Below are 19,713 nucleotides of genomic sequence, written 5' to 3'. Positions count from 1 at the left end.
TACAGTGCACACAAATTACAAAATACTCCTGATGTTTCTAGCTGAATTTCTTAATGCAGCAGTTTATTCTTAGCCTTAAATGATTTTCTAAGTACAAAAAAATTCATAACATGGGACCTTAAGAAGTAGCAATCATATTATTAATTAATAGTGTTTCAAGAAAATGTCCTGCAAACCATTTTCATCTCACTGACTTTCAGTAAAAAAATTTGCTCTGATGTAGAAGGGAATAAATTTAATCTGTGGTAAATAAACTGTAGAATGAACTTAACCTTTGTCTTTTAAATCTGATACAATCACAAACCAATTCTGCCTTTAGTGCATTAATCCATTATTCACAAACAATACATGAGAAAAATACACTCTGAGTTGTTTCCTTATTATTCCCAGAAACTATTTGCTGTTCACAGGAGTTGACCAGCTTAGTTAGGAGACATCAATTTTGTTTCATAATTGGTCAATGAAACAAAAAGGATAACGGCAAATTCTTGACCTGTGCATGGTACTGTCATCCAGAGGCAAATACAGATTCCTTTTTAGGAGTGTATCAAAATACCATGGGAGTCAGAAGAGCTACTCTCTGTAAAGCTGTTCCCAGAAAAATCAGCCTGGACTGGCAGAAGTCTGGACTTCCAGACAGTTTTGGAAACATTTGACCACTGTTTCTTTGATACAGCTTTGTGCCTCATATTCTTACAGTTAAACTACTCCTAGTGTGTCTACCAAGCAAAATGCCATCAAAAAGCAAGAGTTTCATACAGAAATGGTATTAGAATGGTAATTAGTGTCGCATTACTTGAGGTGGGAGATAGATGACCTTTAAGGTCCCTTCCAAAGAAACATTCTATGATAATTCATGATGGATTTACACGTTTTCTTCTTCTCACCTGTCATACACGGCAACTAGGAGGCTCAGCGTGAATTCAGCAGCTCTTGGATCTACCTGGCCTGGTTTTTCTAATCTTGCCCTTTGGAACAGTTTCATCAGCATTCCAGAGATCTGCTGCACATTCAGAGAAACATGTTCTTCCCTCTGGCTCTGTTCACTTGATAGGATGTGCTGAATCAGAGAAACATCAACCAAATCCACTGTGGGAAAATTAAGGGAGAAATGAATGAGGATCCCTGCCTTTTCATGAGTGGAAACGTGACAATATTTATTAGAAATGCCTAGCCAAGACAAGTCTGTAAAATGAAGTCTAAACCAGTGTGCAACACAAAAAAGATTCTCAGATTATTATCTGAGAAAGGTCTTGCTGAGTTTATGAATGTAGCAAAACTTGTGAGGCTACAAAGATAGAACAACTCAATTAAAATTCCCTGAATGTGATTTTGGGCTAAATATGAAGGGGAGAAAACAGCATGATTAATTACATCCAAATTGTAGAGGAAAATGTTATGATCAGCTGCATCCAAATTATAGACATAGGTTTTATTCTACATATAGATAGCATAAAACTGCACAGTTTTACTGCAGGAGAAAGCTCACCTGGGACTATGAAAACATTTTCTGCTTTGATCTAAGCTTCCTCGTCACGCTCAAATACAAAGAGAAGGGAGGTACTATGGCCAAGAAGGGGTAAACAGGCTTTATTGTAAATTTTTCATGGAATAACTAATATCCCATAGGAAGAGAGCTTATGGCTTCTTAAAGGTCACATTCAGTACCACAAAGGCATGATCAATTAGTATTAACACCAGAAGAGAAAGGCTGTAGTAGACTGAAAGTCTGTAGATTGCTGAAGAAGCAGAGAACCTAGGTCACCTGTGGTCTTTCCAGCACAGATAGGAAAATTACAGTGTGACACACTGGTGAAACTCAGTCTGGAAACCCATGAGCAATTCTAGCCACCAGTTTTCAAGGAGGAATAGAGTAACTGGGAGGGATTATCTGAGTGGCTAGAGGAGACATGGAGGACCAGGCAACAGAGGAAATGAAAACCAATACCTGTGTACATTGGTACTTCCACACTGACACACAGCACCAGGCAGATTTACCATATCAGAGCTGAGATCAGATTAAATATATTTATGTAAGAGCATGTCCAAATGAAAAAATATATGGCCAAGGCAAACAAACTAGTCACCTTTTCTGTGCTACCCTGAAGAGCTCACTTGCAATGTTGTGCATTGTCAGCAACAGATTGTTTCAGAGCGAAAACCCAATATTTCCATGAAATTCAGCCAAATACGGAATTTACATCCACTAATTTCAAAGTGAGCTAGGTGACCAGGACTTTATTCCACAATTCTTTGCTTGCACAGCATTCTCCCTCACTTCAAAGACAGGGAGAATGAATGCTAGCCATGGGTTTTCTGGTCTATTGTACTTTATTTTGCTCTCATGAATACCTACAGTATCAATAAGAGTGCCAGTCAATGCATTTTCAACAATCCATGATTATTTATAATAAATCAACTCTTAAGAAAAAACAGAAAAATTTGACATTTCACAAGCTTAATTATACACATATAAAGATTCATATTTGCCAGTGATGTCTACACAGCAGTGTTTTAGATTGTAGTAACAATTTGATTCTCCCATCATTTCAGAATTTTACTGACATTCAAAAGGGGAAAAAAACTCAATTTGTACATGAAGGACTATCTAGATTTTCAGTGTTTCTAATGCATTCTGAGATTCTCCGGTGGAAATGAGAGAGCAAAGTAGCATAATCACTCAGGGTGACAGCAATGCAAATTTTTACAGATTGTCTTCCCTGCAAAAGCACAGGATTCTCTTCAGCTACTAACACTGGCATAGACTTTGTACTGAGCGGAGTTTTAGGGCTGTTCTGTAGACGGAGCTCTGAACATCATTGAAAGCCTCTGTGAAAGAGAACAAACACATATTACAATGGAGTGGCTTGTTTAAAAATAATAAAATAAAGCCAAAAAGTCAAAACAACTGATTTTGGAGTTGGGAGTTGATCAAGAAGGAAAATTTGGGGGCAAAAAAAAAAGAAAAAAAAAAAGAAAAAATGTTCTTTTCTTTTCAATAACTTTTTGGGGAAAATGGTCTTCTTGTAACCAGTGACACAATGAGACTTTAGCCTAGAGAGCATACCTGCTTCTTTGGGAATGAAGTTTATTTGTGGGTCACAAAAAGGGTTATGCACTGCACATACTTTTAGCCAAGATCATATTGAAATCATATTTCTGCAGGCAAACCAGTTTCTTGATCAGAGATGCACTTCTACAAGGAACAGTTTTGTCAGCTCAAGGAACAGCACAGCAGGGTTATTGTTTTGGATGCATATTGTTTCAAGGATTAAACAAATCTTCTGTCAAGATCAACACCTGGGACACTTGCAGAAGAAAAAGCAATTTACCAGAGCAACTGGCTTTTGATATCTCTGCTTAGTAATCCCACTCAAACTGCTTGACTAAATCCCATACCCTTACATGATTTCAGTTTATTTCTTTCACATCACTAGAGGATGTTTTCCCGAGTGGAAAGTAAGGGCTGCTAAACATGACCTATACCTAATATTTTACACACATACCTAGAACTCCATGATCAAAAAGAAAGGTCTGTTCACTAAACTTTAGAAACTAGAAAGAGATTTATCAGTTCTCCTCCTCTCCTCAGAGACTCATTCTCCCTGCACTTCAGAGAGGAAGAGTTACTCACAGTTGATTAAGGTCAAAGACAAGCAACATATATGCATAACTGAGTAGAAATAACTCACAAAACTATCTACCTGTTCATTCTGGAAATGAGCCAATCTGTGTGCAATGGCTTCCCACAAATGTACCAGATTAATGTTAAAAGTCAGCAAATTATGAGCTCTGATGGTTCCCAGATGATGCCTAAACTATAGAAAGAAATCAATAACTGCTATACCATCTGTTTAGTCCTGCTCTTGTCATACTATGTTTTGTGATATTATTGGAGATGTAGTGTAGCATGTCATACAACGTGAAAAATGAGTTTTTACTTCCACGCATCGTCAACTCTCTTTCTTCAGTAAACTGATCCAAAGCCCTTCTGAAAGTTACAAAAAAACTCCCACAGTTTTCAGTAGGCAGTGTATTAAATTCCAAATGCTTATTTTCAAATACAAATGCTAGAAATATACACATGGATCCAACTCAAACACCTTCCATGTGCAAGATGACTTTCTAAGTGAAGGGAATCTGTTTCAGTAGCCATCTGCTACTCAATTCAGGTCCATCCTTACAGACAAAATGTGGCCTCAAAGTAGGACATTCTGTGCCTGTCAAGCACAGTTCCAGAATTAACTTGTGAGAGCACAGAAGTAAAATAGCAAAGAAAAAAAAGCCCAAATAAAATACAAAGATTATTATTTATGACAGGCTATTTAGGGGCATGAAACTCTTTTATTTCTCCTAGGAATGGATCTTCCCCTTTGGAGAGAAAACCAGCAGGCAATCATTCTGCAGTGGGTCAAATTTCCCCTCAAGAAGCATAAATGCCCTTTGTTGAGAAGCTGACAAAGGAGTTCCTGCACATACAGAATGGTGTGTTGTTTCCTTCATCTTCAGCTGGTTACTTGCTAGTTCTGCATTTTGTGCTACTTGTTCTGTAGCAGATGAAGTATCTGCTAAGATTTTGCACTCAAAAAGGGGGTGTATGACCATCCTTCATGCCTATTTGAAAACATGGGGAAAAACTTAGCATATATTATAAATTAGGGAACATGGCCCTCGTGTGCCTGACCATTCCATGAGCCAATGTGATAATGGCAAGGAAGGTGACAGGACAGATCCAAAAGTAAAGGTAGGACATTACAGCTGTGTAATTTGTCATTTATGTGCTACAGCACAGAGCTTCTGAAGTTGGCATGACTTCATTACAATTCAGTAGTTTCTGTTCAAAAAGACACCGAAATGCCACTCGAGAAAAGCTGGGAAAAAATATTCAGTAGTTTCTGTTCAAAAAGACACAGAAATGCCACTTGAGAAAAGCTGGGAAAAAAATAAGAAAAACCCTTACCCTCCAAGTCTGGATCCATTGGAAACAAACAGACAGCATTAGGCATTCTATAATAAAACAAACCAAAGTGTAAAACCACATGTTCTAGACAGAGACATATTGAACCTTTCAAATAAAACCTTTTAATCTGAACAATTTATGGGATGCACTGCAGAAATTAAACAGAATTACATAAAACAACCTAATAGTTTTGGTGCCATGTGCAGAGAAACACCAGCAAATTGCAAGCTCTCTGCCCAGTATAAAGTAGGAGCAACTTGAGGAACTGCAAAATTGTAGCAGGGCAAAAACAATTCCCAAAACAGTTTCAAGTACAGGAAGTGGGATCTTTCACTATCAAGAGTTTAGTGTTTATGTGCAGGATTACTACACAGTCCATAGTGTATAACTTTGGGTCACACAGGTCACATTTCCTTTTTATCAGACTCTTCCCAACATTCATTGACTGCAATTGCTCACAAATATTTTCTAAGTTTTTCAAACAGAACTAAAGTTTTCGGCTGAGCTGACATTATTTCTTATTGAGTTGATATGGAAGGGAAAAAGGAAGCATAACCATAAATCTACTTATTTAAACAGCCCTGAAAGCAAAAGTAATTATGTCCCTCATAATAATGGAAACTGAGTATCTCCCCTGAGGATTTCATTAATGCTCTAAACTACATATTTTAAACACAAAAATTATAAATATTAATTAAATATAGTAACTGTCTGTAACTATCTTTCAGCTGACATTACAGTTGAAAAACACTAGGTATGACAGATCTAAGTTGCATGAGATTCCAGAGGCCACATAGATGGCTTACTGTGGAGGAAAAAAAGGGAAATTTTGCTAGAATAAATAAAAAAAAAAAGTTGAAAATTGACTAAAACTTAAATAATAAATTTGGTATTAAATCTGAACTTAAACAAATGTTCACTTAATTACATTTTCCCAGTGAGAATCATTGATCATTTGTCATAAACATGACAGAATACTGGCCAATTATGAAGAAAAAATATTCAATGATCTATAATTATAGACTCTGCCATAAATATGCTTCTCATCATTTTAATAAAAAAAAAAAGTTGAAAATTGACTAAAACTTAAATAATAAATTTGGTATTAAATCTGAACATCTGAACATGTTCACTTAATTACATTTTCCCAGTGAGAATCATTGATCATTTGTCATAAACATGACAGAATACTGGCCAATTATGAAGAAAAAATATTCAATGATCTATAATTATAGACTCTGCCATAAATATGCTTCTCATCATTTTAATTGGTGAAAGCTGCAACTTTGTTCTTCAGTCTCCAAATAACTTAAATCTAAATACTTAAAATGATGGGATACAGATTTGCTCTAATAACCTTTTATTAAAGACTACAATGCCACAGTTTTTATTGAAGTTCTTCTTTGAAAGAAATACCACTATGTTTCTTTTCCATTATTCTTCTATTTTCTTCCATACTAAGGTTTAGAGCTTGGACTCAACCCTGGGTTCTGCACGACTACAAGCTCTGCCCAGCATTTACACAGACATGTAATGTTATGTATATATACACATGCAAACATATATGCAGTATATATGCCAATATGATTCAATTGCTCCTAAAATGGGTGTAGTAGTAGATGCTTCTGTATACCCTGACAGGAAAGTGCATTAGGGAAATCAATGAAACCAGAAGATTCCAAGCAAAGAATTAAAAGTGTTTAGTGATGTAGCAAGCTAAAAGGTAAACTTACAAACTCACAGCTTGTCTCATGTTTTCCTCCCTTTTTTCTCTCTGCATCAATGGTACACAAAGCAAGAGGATGGGATGAATGTAAAAACAGTCAGGTTAAACTCACCTAAATTAGAACTCATGAGAATTTTCTTTCAAATAAGAGCAGAACCACTGACCTACTAAATGCATAATCCATGAGTATTTGATACTGTAAGATGACAAGATCTCTATTGAGTACAGTGCAATGTCTAACATTTAAATTATCCATATGGATAAGTCCCCTATAGCCTTGTACTAGGGTATTCAAAGTTTCAAAGTTAATTATGTGTTCATGTGTTTTACCAAACTGGCCATCATTGTACATCATACCTATGAATTCTCCCCAAAAAAAGGTTCATGTGTTTTACCAAACTGGCCATCACTGTACATCATACCTATGAATTCTCCCCGAAAAAAGTTACAAAAGACATTATTAACATATGCACAGTATACATTTTTATATACACAACTCTGTGGACAGTCCAGATCTTGACTGCAGTAGGAATGCCTGGATGAAATTAACAGGATCTACTTCAGTGTGAGCATATCTACTTTATAATTAAATTAATATGAAAGAAGAAGCAGTATACACTGTTTCAGTCAGTGTGTTATATTTCAGCTACTTGTGCCCTTTAATAATGAAAAACACAGAAAAAAATCAAATTTATGTATGAATGTACAGGAAATAAACTTTTACAATTATAAACCCTGGTCTCATTAACACAAATGCTCCCATGTGCAGAACAAGAGCAGCCTTTTCATTGAATTCTATTGGAATGCGAAAGAAAAGTAACATTTGATTACTTATCTGTCCTTTGTTTGCCTTACAGGTTCTCAGAATATGTACTTTAGCAAAGAAAACAAATTTTAAGCATGATACACAAGTTACAGTACAGAGAAAGACAAGCCAGAAGAACTAAGGCAGAAACCTCCCAATAGACTGACTGACTTGATCACAGAAACTTTTCTTCTTTTGAAATCAGACAACATATGCTGAACACTTTAAATATGCATAAAATAACCTACAATTACTTCTGTTTCCTGTGAAGGGTGAAAACAGTCTATGTTGTGTTCAAAGGCCAAAATTATTGTCTCCTCTTAAATGCAGTAGCTGTGCTTACCTTTCTCTCATTACTTACTAAAGACCCAGAAGTCAGATGACAGCACCAAAGAGAAGTCCAGTAGTTTTATAGCACTTAAAAGTTGACTTCAAGGCACAGTTCTAAAGGTTTTGCTTTTAAATTAATGCTGCTCACAACAAATGCCTGGAAAGGCCCAGATCAAAGTATCAGGTATTTGTTTAAGCAGTCAAAACAGAGAACACTAATTAATTAATAATAAATATCCTGAATTATTAAAGATAAAACTTCTTTGATCTTTGTTTCAAAGCAATTTTTTTAAGGTTGGAGTGCAATGTTTCTAAATTGAGGGGCCTTTACTAAGCATCTCCCAGTTGCTGAGAAACAACGTGATAGACACTGAAAATGAGGTGGAAACTGCAGCAAGCACAGGGGGCTGGAACAAGGATAGACACTGAAAATGAGGTGGAAACTAGCACAGTAATGCAGCAAGCACAGGGGGCTGGAACAAACAGCTGCTGCAGCTACACAAAGAAGAAAAATAGTAAGCCCTAGTGGTAATGCCTAGAACAAGAATAGTTCAGACCAGCCAGAAAGCTAACACTCTTCAGTACACCCAAATGCTAGGGTTTATGCAGGACACATACAACATTTGCAAGACACATACATTTAGCTTCAAGCCCTTTTTCATAAAATTTTTCAACAGTTACTCCAGCACCCAGGCAATAGGATTCATCAATGCTATGAATGTCCTGCATACACAGCATTACTCAGTAACTTGTGAGAAAATGGGTACAGGAAACTACTTGTTACTTATAGCAAACCCAAACTTGGTGATGACTCAGTCAATCACTGTATTACAACTTGTAACCAACTTTGAATATTTTACCATATTTCAGCTTTCTTATTTTTATTCTTTCTTTCTCTCCTAAGCAAAAGCTAGGAAAAGAAACTTTTCCATTCTATTATGCTTTCATGAGGGAAGACCTGAATTTCCCTGCAGGCCACTAGGCAAATCCAGTTAGAATAATTTAGAATACAAGACACATCTAAGACTTTTTTTTGTCTTTCTCCTCCCAGCATCTGAGCAGAAATTCCATGCCTGTGGTTTTCAGGTAATGACTCAGAATTCTGACAAGCCTGCTTGGGTATTGCAGAAACAGTTATTTTCCTTCTCATTAGCAGCTGTGCAGTGTTGGTGCTTGAATTGCAGCCTGTTAGAACTACTATCTCCACAGGCAGAATGAACGAATTATTGAGGAAAAGACTGCCAAATCATATTCCATATAGAAAAGAATGAATGTAAATACATATTAAAGAAGTTAATTTTCCTCTCCTGTCTTGGAGGAGCTATGGAACAAACCAGGTAGTTTGTAAAGACTACTGGTAGCATCCCTCCTTGCTATGCTCTCCTGAGGCATCTGCCTCCAGATGCTACTCAGAAACTCAGCCAATTTTATGTGCATACACTGCTAGAAACTAATTCCCTGGGTATCACTTCCTCATGACATGAATGATTCCTAATCTCTTCCTTCAACACTATTTACAGCACCTGCCTCTACAACTTGAATGTGAACTCTTCCATGAAGACAACAGTATCTGTTCCTCTAAATGTTGCATCTCCCATATGCACTTCACATAAACCCCCACATTCTTCCAACTCCCTTGTGACACCTCAAGCTTTCTGAGCTCCTTTTCCTAAGAGCAGTGAGACACTCTCCTCATCCTGCCCAAGTCAGCTGATAAATAACAAATATACTCCTCTTGGTTTACTCATATAACAACAGGAAGTCTACCCCTCGTCAGAGTCTGAACCTCCACTTGAACAGAAATAATGAAGTCAAAGAATAGGAAACTTTTTATTTTGCTTTAAACATATCTGATAAAAAAGTAGCAAGTACAATAACATCTCCTTTAACACAGTCTCCACTTTTTAAGACACCAAAGACATGCAAGTGAAAGCTGTTCCTCGACAATTCTGTTTAGACAAGGACTTAATCAATTACATGTTTGACTTAAAACATACGTATTGTCTTGAAACTCATGAAATTAAAAAAACCCATGGAGACAAAAATTATCTTGTCACTAAGGAGATGTGTGGATGTGTATTTTTGTGTTAAAAATTAATTTTGCTAAGAAGATACATTATTACATAAGTACTGTGTTTCTATACATCTGAAACGAGTATCTGAAGTAATAAAACTGCTACTCTATGTGTGACAGTCGTGCTGAAAATTTTCATAGTATGAACTTTCAGACATTAAACTATGTTTTTTGCAACAGTTTATTGGTCTGAAGAAATAAGTCTGAAGGAAGACCTAATTGGTCTGAAGAAATTTTATTTATTTCCTGTAGGATGCACATAAAATCCCAGATTCAATAAAATCAGTAGGAATTTTACTTTGGCCTCCAGGTTAAGAATGCTATATTTACACTGGTTTTGAAATATTATTCTGCCTAGAGATTTCCTGTATGTTTTTACGAGAAAGAGACCACAAAGGCTATGACAATGTTTAGACTTTATTCGTACTTTACTCTTTTGAGCAATGGAGAGTTTAAGTCAGTATGGGAATTTCCAGAATTTTCTCTTCCAGACTGCTCTGGCTAAAGTGACCCAGCAGGCAAGGTTTCCATCTCTGTAAAAAAAAGCAAAAACATTACATATTTCTGCCAGCATCCTAAAATACTTACACATGCAGAAAGGTACGTAGGGCACTTCAGGAATACTTGAACACCTGATGTCACAAGAGTAGGCCACAACTAAGCAGCCAGCTGACAGCAGTGGGAAGGGCTCTGCCTAGTGTTTAATGCAGCCATAAGAGGAATGGGACAGCTCTACAGAAAAGCAGTGCCATGCACAGAGAGAGCAGACAGGGAAGGACACTCCTGTCTAACTGGGAATCTCCTGTCTGGGTTAATCAAAGTCATGATTACCCAAATAATTAAACCCTGCAATTATCAAGAATATCTTACGGTGTTTGTAATCCTTTCCTGAGAAACAGGCATGTATCAAAAGGCCTATGTACTCACTAGAGGCTCTGGGCATCAAGCTCCAAATAGTTTCCCCATTCTTCAGCCTCCCCTTAGTGGAGAAGAACAGCTTGTAGTACACTGATATAAAAGTACTGGAAATAATTTGAAGGATGGGAGAGAGAAAACTAACTAGGGAAAAGTGCAGTGATTTCAGAACCTGAGAATAAAGAAAAAAGTGAAAAAAACAAGACTAAAGCAATGCTTTAAAGTTCATTTGTTCTTATTTTGATGAATGAGGGCAGAGAACCTGAAAAGCAAATGAGGCAGTAAAAGCAAATTAGGTAGGAAAAGCAGCACAGAAAAAATGTGGGGGTTTTATTCTGCACGAGAAAAGCAGATTGTGGATTCAGGGGAGTTTTGTCATGGCATTATCATGTAGCCTATAGCCTTCTTTCAGGGGAGTTTTGTCATGGCATTATCGTGTAGCCTATACCCTTCCCACATACTCCTAAATATTAGGAAAGGAGTTGTTCTATAGATTTTTTTTCAAATTTCTCATATCATTGCACATTTAAAATAAAAATTAAGTCACGCTAAAGTTGCTGTGCTCTTAACAAATCAAAATGGCTTAATAATTTATAATGTAGGGATCTCTAAAAGATCTTTCATGTAATTGGAAGAATCTTGACCAAGATTGCCTTCTTGCTAGAAAGTAGAAATATCTCTTTTTTCAGCCTACTGCCTTTGTATAAATCTTGTATAAATTGTGATTGGCTGTATAAATCTTTTGTTCTTCTGACTGGATTATAGACTAAATATACTGAATGAAACTGTAACAAACAGAAAAAATGAGACCTTTTAGTTCCAATTTACAGTATTTTTTTCTCTGTTAGAAATTTAATTTATCATTTTTAGATAGTGAAGAATAATAAAATAAAGAATAGCTTCAAAAACATATAGGAGGACATAGAGTGAAAACGCTTTTTTTTGTTCTTCTGACTGGATTATAGACTAAATATACTGAATGAAACTGTAACAAACAGAAAAAATGAGACCTTTTAGTTCCAATTTACAGTATTTTTTTCTCTGTTAGAAATTTAATTTATCATTTTTAGATAGTGAAGAATAATAAAATAAAGAATAGCTTCAAAAACATATAGGAGGACATAGAGTGAAAACGCTTTTATAACAATAGGCTTCAAAAACATATAGGAGGACATAGTGTGAAAAAGCTTTCATAACAATAGTTACTTGGGTTAAAAAGGTTTTATATTAACTAATCACTTCAGATGAAACATGTCATGCTAAATGTATTATTTATGCTCAGCTTTTATATTCATGATCTGAGAATGACACAATAGCAACTTAGCAAAACAAGGCTGCTGCCATACAGGCTTACCCTTCCTATGCCCCAGGCATGGTCAGGATGCATCAGAAAAGCACTTGCTATTTATATTCCTTCCCAAAGAATTTTATAGCCATTTTACGGGAAAGGGACATAAAATAAGAATCCATTACTTAATTTCTCACTTGAAATTTGACCTTAGCTTTTATGGGAAGGAAAAACCCACCTTGATGCATCTGTGTTTCACTAGTGATTTTGTCAGCTCCATATGGATTTATTTCTTTGATTTCTCTTAGTGCAACAAGCTTTTCCTAAATGGGAAAAAAAAAGGCAGTTTTAATATCATCCATTCTTTTTATCCGCTATAATTTCTAGCACAAACTTAAAATATGTTAAAACAAAATAATCCTTACATGTTACTAGTATGACTGAAGATCATGAAATCAGACAGAAACTAGAATGCAGATTTTGGGACTAGTCTTTTTAGTATTTTAATAGTCAAGATAAATTCTTTTTGCTTCACTAAGTGACAAGAAGTTCATGATGAAATTATTGGTCCCTGAACGTGTATTTTCTGAAAAATCCCTAATTCTGCTAAGACCTGGCCTTCATTCATGCAGAGTCACAGCTCTAAAGATGCTGAAAGATATGCCTTCTAGCACAAAACTACTCTGAATACCACACGAGTAAAATCAACATCAGTAGCAGAGAATGCAGAAACAATAAATTAAAGGTGGTATTCCTGTTTTGCACAAAGCCTGCAGAGTACGAATTCCACACTTACACAGGTAAGTTTATTTTATCACCTCTTTTTTGGGCAACAGAACAGTTGTCTGTTCATTTCAATACACACATGCTACCTTAAAGTTATAAATACCTGCTCTCCATCATGCATAAGTGCATATGTGCAGTTGGTACATCTAACATTTAGAGTAAAGGCCTCGATGTTCACAGCTCTATCTCACCGTGCCCGTAGGTGGCAGAATGGGCATACATGAGACAAGAAATCCTCACCTGAGTCAGCTCATGGGCTAAGCGTCCCAGAACTTCTTGGGTTGCCTCATTAATTTCTAGTTCTTTCATGACTTCCCATTTGCCATTCTGGAACCTCACTGGCATAGAAAATACAATTCTTTCAGGAATGCAAAACTGACCTGAAGAAGAGGGAAAGAAATGACCAAACATATTATTTCTGATTAGAAAACACATCCTCTCCAGTGTCAACATTAAGTCCTACAGACTTGCAAAGGTCTGCAACTATAAGACCTCAGTATAAATGGAGACTGCCTTTTTCAGTCTACAGTTCAAAAAAAGAGTTCCCCTTTTACTACAACTTTGTACTTTAGTTAGATGTACATGAATCATGGCAATGGACCTTTAAAGGTCAGGTAGTCCAACCTTCCTGCCACAGGTAGGAACATATTTAAAACTACATCAGGTTGCTGTGAGCTCTGTCCAACTTGACCTTGAATGTTTCCAGGGATGGGGCATCCCCCACCACTCTGGGCAGCCTGTTCCAGGGTCTTACCACCCTCATAAAAACTTCTAAATCGACCCTCCTTCAGTTTAAAATCATTGTCCCTTGTCCTATAGCAAAAGGTCCTGCCACAGGTAGGAACATATTTAAAACTACATCAGGTTGCTGTGAGCTCTGTCCAACTTGACCTTGAATGTTTCCAGGGATGGGGCATCCCCCACCACTCTGGGCAGCCTGTTCCAGGGTCTTACCACCCTCATAAAAACTTCTAAATCGACCCTCCTTCAGTTTAAAATCATTGTCCCTTGTCCTATAGCAAAAGGCCCTGCTAAAAAGTCTGTCTCCATCTTTCTTATAGGCTTAAGTACTGGCAATGAGGTCTCCCTGGAGCCTTCTCTTCTCCAGGCTGAACAACACAACACTCTCAGCCTGTCCTCATAGGAGAGGGGCTCATGGCCATGATCACACTTTTTTCCCCTCCTCTGGATGCTCTCCAACAGGTCCATGCCCTTCCTGTGCTGCAACATAATTGCTGTAAAAATTGTACATCTTAAAGGAGGGGGGGAATTATTTGTTTCATACAAGGGTTAAATGGCTGTTGTGAAATATTCCATTTATTGGTCCACATAAATACACAATAAAAACATGCTTTTATAACTTAGGTTTCAAAACCAATAAAGAGTTCCTGCACAAAACACATGCATCAGAAATGCATTTAAACTAGAAGATTATGAGACAATCTGCAACAAGACAACATTAACCTAAGAGACACTTTTAAGAATTAAGTATCAAATCACCAGCTCTGGAGAGCAAAATTGCTTAGATTTGGAAGTTCTTATGATGAAACAAACTCACAGCCTCACATGATATTATGGTATGTTTTGCAAGTTTTTCTTAAATTAAAAATACTGATTAAAACACAATGTTATGGATAGGGAAAAGCTGTTATATGTAGAGCAAAGTTACAAGAGAACATGTGAAGCAAAAATAGATTTACCTTGACTAAGTATTCCCACAGAAATGATCTCCCCAGGAGGAGAGCTGTGACACCAGTACTGCAGTACAGTGGCTACTGCATGGGCAGGCAACACTCCTGTACAGCGATGGACCCGGGAACTCAGGGAACTCTGTGCAGATCCAAATTCTGAATGAATCCATTCACTACCAACAAAAAATGGGGATTAAAAAAAGGATGAAAAAACTAAAATGGCTGCAGGAAAAGTAGAGAAAAATTTTTCTAGAGAAAAATAAGAACTAAAGCTGAGGGAAGAAAACAGTCAAAATTTACTCAAACGCTACTGCTGAAGGCATTTACAGACAGAAAAAAAAGGATCTAACAAAAAATGGCTCAAAAGATAATGACAAACACTATTTTCCTATGAAAGTTAGGCCATTAGTCAAGTCCTAACTTCAACTATTACTGTGATTTATATGTATTACTGCCTTATGTAAGAACCCTGACATGAACCATAATCCCCCTGTGCTAGGCTCTGCACAAGCACAGAACAAAAGGAATGCCTGCTTTCAGGTCAATGCTAGGTTTGGACCACAGTGGGAGCTTCACATAGCCAGGCCTGAGTTATGTCACATCTGTACCCATCCTTTCTGTGCTGCTGTTCTTTCCACAGGAAGCTATCTAGCTGCTAGGTATCCTTTTACATATGTTAACAAACTGTTTGTTTTGGGAAACAGACATTAGTGGTCTCAGGCTGTATGTTCCAACTAATTCAGGTACAAATATTTACTACTATTTCAAAGTTTCTTCATGCATACTAAATGCCTAAGTCATTATCTGGACTTTCGTTACTCTTTAGAAGCTGCTCATGATATGACAGAATAGAAACACACTTAAACTGCAGGAAAATATAGTTATAAACAAAGTTGGCAGGAGAATCAGAACTACATACAGCATTAGGAACTACTCAACTTCTTTTAGGGATGGAGTACCTCAGCTTGTGTTTTCCTTTATGTAATCAGTAAAGACAAATCTTGAAATAAAAAAAACCTTTCTTGATGTTTCATTACACAGTTAAGGTAAACATGGATTAAAAGCAGTTATTCAGTTTCACTGTAAAGAAATACATCTGTACTGTACCTATCATAAAGCATATTCAACAACGGACGTGCAAAATTAGCTGGGCCCCAAATAGCAGAGTCATAGCCATAAAGCTTTGCATGAGACAAATCGATGTAGTTAGAGCCACTAATATTGCCCCAAACAATCACATCTTTAACTCCTGTAACAGAGAAAAATACATAGATTAATGAAGAAACAAATACTTTCACAACATAGACTGGACCAGAAGACCTTCAGAAATCCCTGTCAAGATGAATTGTTCTTCAGTTCAGTGTCCTGCCTTGCTAGCAGAAATTATTTGATCTGAAAAATGCAACAAAGTCCTCCAAAACATATGAAACCTCATCACAAGCTGAAAAAAGAACTTTAATTTATATCATGTTATTATATGTGATGGACAAAACCTAGCAAATACTTAGCTGTTAAAAACCAAAACAATTAAAAATCCAAACATACAGCAATGTTCCTTTTAAAATCCTGTAAAAACAAATATAGAATGCCTCATAGTAAAAAACCATTAAGAAGAATAAAATTACCTGCTTTGGTGCAAAAGGATTTTCACAAATAACCTGCTGATTAGCTATTCAGCCTATAAACTTACTTTTCTCCTTTATTATGCTCCAAAATATCCAGACTTGCCATTGATGACCAGTTCTTATCCCTGCAACACTGAAAAAAATCCTGCTGCTGAGCAGGCTGTTGGAGCACATTTTTGCTATGCAGGGCAGAACCATGCAAATACAATCAAGCTACAACAATTGACCTGAGAAAGCAAGACAATTAACCTCAAAATAATACTACAACGTGGTTCTACTTTACTCTCATTATCTGCACAGCAGCATGTTGTCATGTTTGTTCACAGCTAGTCTCTGTGTACCCAAAACAACAATGCACTACAGAGTGCAAATGCAATCTTGTGCAAATGTAAGTCCTAGTCCCTAACCCACAACACAGTTCAGTCCTTCTTAGTATATTTCCAGCGTGAAATACACGCTGTAATGGCAGGGTTACATCACAGAGTTAGCAAGACACCCTGGTATTCTGTACAGCCACACCACTCAGTGGGTGCACTGCTGTCCTTGCATTTGCCCAGGGAGGTTGTGGATGCCCTAACCCTGGCAGACTGGATGAAGCCTTGAGCAACCTGGTCTAGTGGGGAGGGTCCCTGCCCATGGCAGGAGGGGTTGGGACCAGATGATCTTTAAGGTCCATTCCAACCCCTTAACATTCTATGATTTCTGCACAGTGTTCTACAATGAAATATGTACTCCCAAAGGTGTGCTGAATTCCCCAAATGCTATCAGGACACATAAATATTCACCTGCTGTGTTCATATTCAGCTTCCTGGCCAGCATGGCTTTAGCTGCACTTTCCCAGGAGGTCGCAACAGCAATGACATTTTCAGGCTTAATGGATAGGCCGTATGTCATAATCATCATTGCCTTAAGGTTTACAAAGGTTTTTCCTGATGAAACTATTCTGACCTCACTCTTGGCATTCTTCTCAATCAAGGGAGCATACACTTGACAGATCTCACTCATTTCTCTGATGTAGTTCTCAAGGGATTGGACTTCCAGGTTTAAGAGGACATCATCAAGAACAATGATAATATCGGCGTCAAGAAAAGCCTCATCTATGTCAGTGTGCTCCGAAACACTGCGGAGCAGGGGCAATGCCATGTCTTCAGCTTCCATCACAACACTGCAAAGAACTTCCTTAAACTCGTCACTGTCAAGCAAATGGATACTGATTTCTGTGGTCATCCCAAACACTTCTCCATTCGCCAGCAGAGGGATCAGCTGATAACAGATTGGAGCTGAGGCACTGATAGAGAAGGATATAGAAAAGCTACAATTAACAACAATCCACCGCTCCTTTGGAAGTATTACAAAAGCACAAAGGTGTTTGTTTTGTGTTTGATTATGTTTAGACAAACCATTAGTTTGGACCTTTTACTGCTCTTTCTGTCATTTTCTCAGGTTAAGAATTAAAACAGTTGGGTTCTCCTTTCATTTGAATGTTTTTCCATCCCATACACTTCAGTCAACACTGTCACTTAAAAACGTGTCTTTCTTTAAAGATCCACAATTTGTTAAGGTGCTGTGTTAGGGCTACTAGAAATACAGACATTTCTAAAGTTGGAACTGTGAGAGACTCTACCTTCTTAAATATTTTGAACAATGTTTAATGCGAGATAGGTGCACTACAAAATTCCTAGCTTATTCTGTAAATCCTTGCTTTTCCCTAAATGGATCTGGGGTCCAAACGTTGCCTGTTCACACCCCTCACTTAAACTGGTGCACAATGTAACCAAAACAGAAATTATTTCTAAATTATATCCTGATTGCTCATAGTGAGGGGCACAGAATCTAATTCAGATCATCAAATTACAGGGATTTGTGCCTAACTCCAGCTGGTTGCACCCATTATATGTGATAGGAAAAAGTGAACTCTTCCGAAGCTGAGTAGATATTCTCTTTATTCTCACCTGGTGATCCAGATCTGCAAAGGCTTGATATGGCTTTTAATCTCTTCCTCTTCTTTTACAAGTTCAAGATGTGCCTGCAGGTTCTCCTCAGCAATGTCTAACATTTCCTCACTCAACATCACTGAAGTGATGCCATAATATTGCTAGGAGCAAAAAGGATGATCTCTAACCATGTGGCAGCCCAAACCCAGCAAGGTAACATTAGAAACAATAGCTTTACTTTACACTTGAAGGAGGAACACAGAACAATGCTTAAAACATGGGTTTACAGTATTAAAGACAGCTCATTACCTGAGCATATTCCAGAAACTCTTTAACTCCTCCCAGAAGCACAACCTTCCCTCCATGGTCCAACAGCTCTCTCCAAACAATGGGAGACTCTCTGTGTTCCCATCCATTCACTTCACAAATGTCATGAAGCCACTGCTAATGTAAACATCCCCACCAAAAGGTTTTAATGCTTTTTTACATTTGATAACACTTAAAATGTTACAGCTATAAATACTCTTATTGTTTCCTCTCAATACATAACTACAGGGTGTTTGGCAACTTACATACCAGTGTGTGTAAACACAAAGCAAGGCATGGTGAGACACTGATACCTCACCTCAAGGTCTTACTGGTGCTTGATTTTACTGCTGTAATTTTGCTCTCTTGTCTTAGTGGCAATGCACTTTGTGAAGTAGAGAATCATCTCAGGATTCTTATTCAGCCACAGAAGCTAAGTAAGGTGAAGAGGTTAATTGCTATTCACTTAACTGTTCAAGTTATTTGGCTGAGGTGTCAAGCAAAATACAAGAGGTAATAAACACAATAGTACTATCTTGTGAAGTGAGTGCAGTTTTTTCAGATCCTTAAAGTAACCACGGTGTAGACATGGCAACATGTTTACAGCATGGAAAGAAAGGCCCATCCACATTGTAAACAAATATGTGATATTTAACTTGGTACTTGCTGTTGTCATCCTTGGATATCAGAAGTGTTCTCGACAAGAAACAGCTCTGAAGGCATATGAAATCACAGCAAGTAAAAGATTTACAGGCTGAGCTGCCATTTATATATTAAAAACAAAAAAATACACACCAAAAAAACCCACCCCCAAACAACTTGAAGTTTTACTGACAAAGCACAGCTTTAGGCAAAAATCTAACCATTTTGTTGTTAAGACCCACAGGGCTACAGTGGCTCACAACACTCAGCCCATTCTTCCGTCTGGCTCTCACAGCCTGCAGCACCTCTATCCACGCGCCAAACCTCCAGGACAGGAGATCAAACACATCACACAGATAGCACATTTGTCGCTTTGTAGAGCACTGGGGCACCTACCAGCGCCTTGCCTCGCCACCCCTTACCTCCCACTCCTCAGGCTGCTGAGTGACCTTGCGAACCCTGAAGTATGGCAGGTTAGCCTGCAGGTAGTCAGCCAGCTGTTCTGCTTGGGCATAGCGAGGGCAGTTTGCTCTGCCTGCGAACACAGCAACAAGAGCGCAAAGGGGTGGGATGGTGGCGCCGAGCACGCCCAGGCTGTGTGCGGAGCAGTTCTGGGGGACACGGCCGCGCC

General features: G+C 37.6%; 2 protein-coding genes across 2 annotated transcripts in view; both read right to left on the bottom strand.

The window, feature by feature from the left end:
- Nucleotides 1-5,006, bottom strand: part of DYTN (dystrotelin) — an 18,276-nt gene extending 13,270 nt beyond the window's left edge. Inside the window, exons 1-3 of the mRNA XM_009077513.1 lie at nt 4,961-5,006; nt 2,755-2,829; nt 888-1,089 (exon numbers count right to left, since the gene is read on the bottom strand). Of these exons, the coding sequence (XP_009075761.1) occupies nt 888-1,089; nt 2,755-2,829; nt 4,961-5,006 (323 nt within the window). The remainder of the gene's footprint in view (nt 1-887; nt 1,090-2,754; nt 2,830-4,960) is intronic.
- Nucleotides 5,007-10,396: 5,390 nt separating this feature from the next.
- MDH1B (malate dehydrogenase 1B, NAD (soluble)) lies at nt 10,397-19,666 on the bottom strand (the record flags this gene model as incomplete). The annotated part of the gene is made up of 9 exons (XM_009077514.1): nt 10,397-10,428; nt 12,337-12,421; nt 13,125-13,264; nt 14,585-14,748; nt 15,683-15,824; nt 16,986-17,488; nt 18,153-18,295; nt 18,444-18,578; nt 19,505-19,666. Coding segments are annotated over 9 exons (1,506 nt in total), but the record flags the coding sequence as incomplete, so codon positions are not given.
- Nucleotides 19,667-19,713: the final 47 nt, after the last annotated feature.

This window comes from Acanthisitta chloris, unplaced genomic scaffold (genome assembly GCF_000695815.1).
Source record: "Acanthisitta chloris isolate BGI_N310 unplaced genomic scaffold, ASM69581v1 scaffold15786, whole genome shotgun sequence".
Taxonomy (NCBI): Eukaryota; Metazoa; Chordata; class Aves; order Passeriformes; family Acanthisittidae; genus Acanthisitta; species Acanthisitta chloris.
This window is presented reverse-complemented; position numbering and strand designations above follow the sequence as displayed.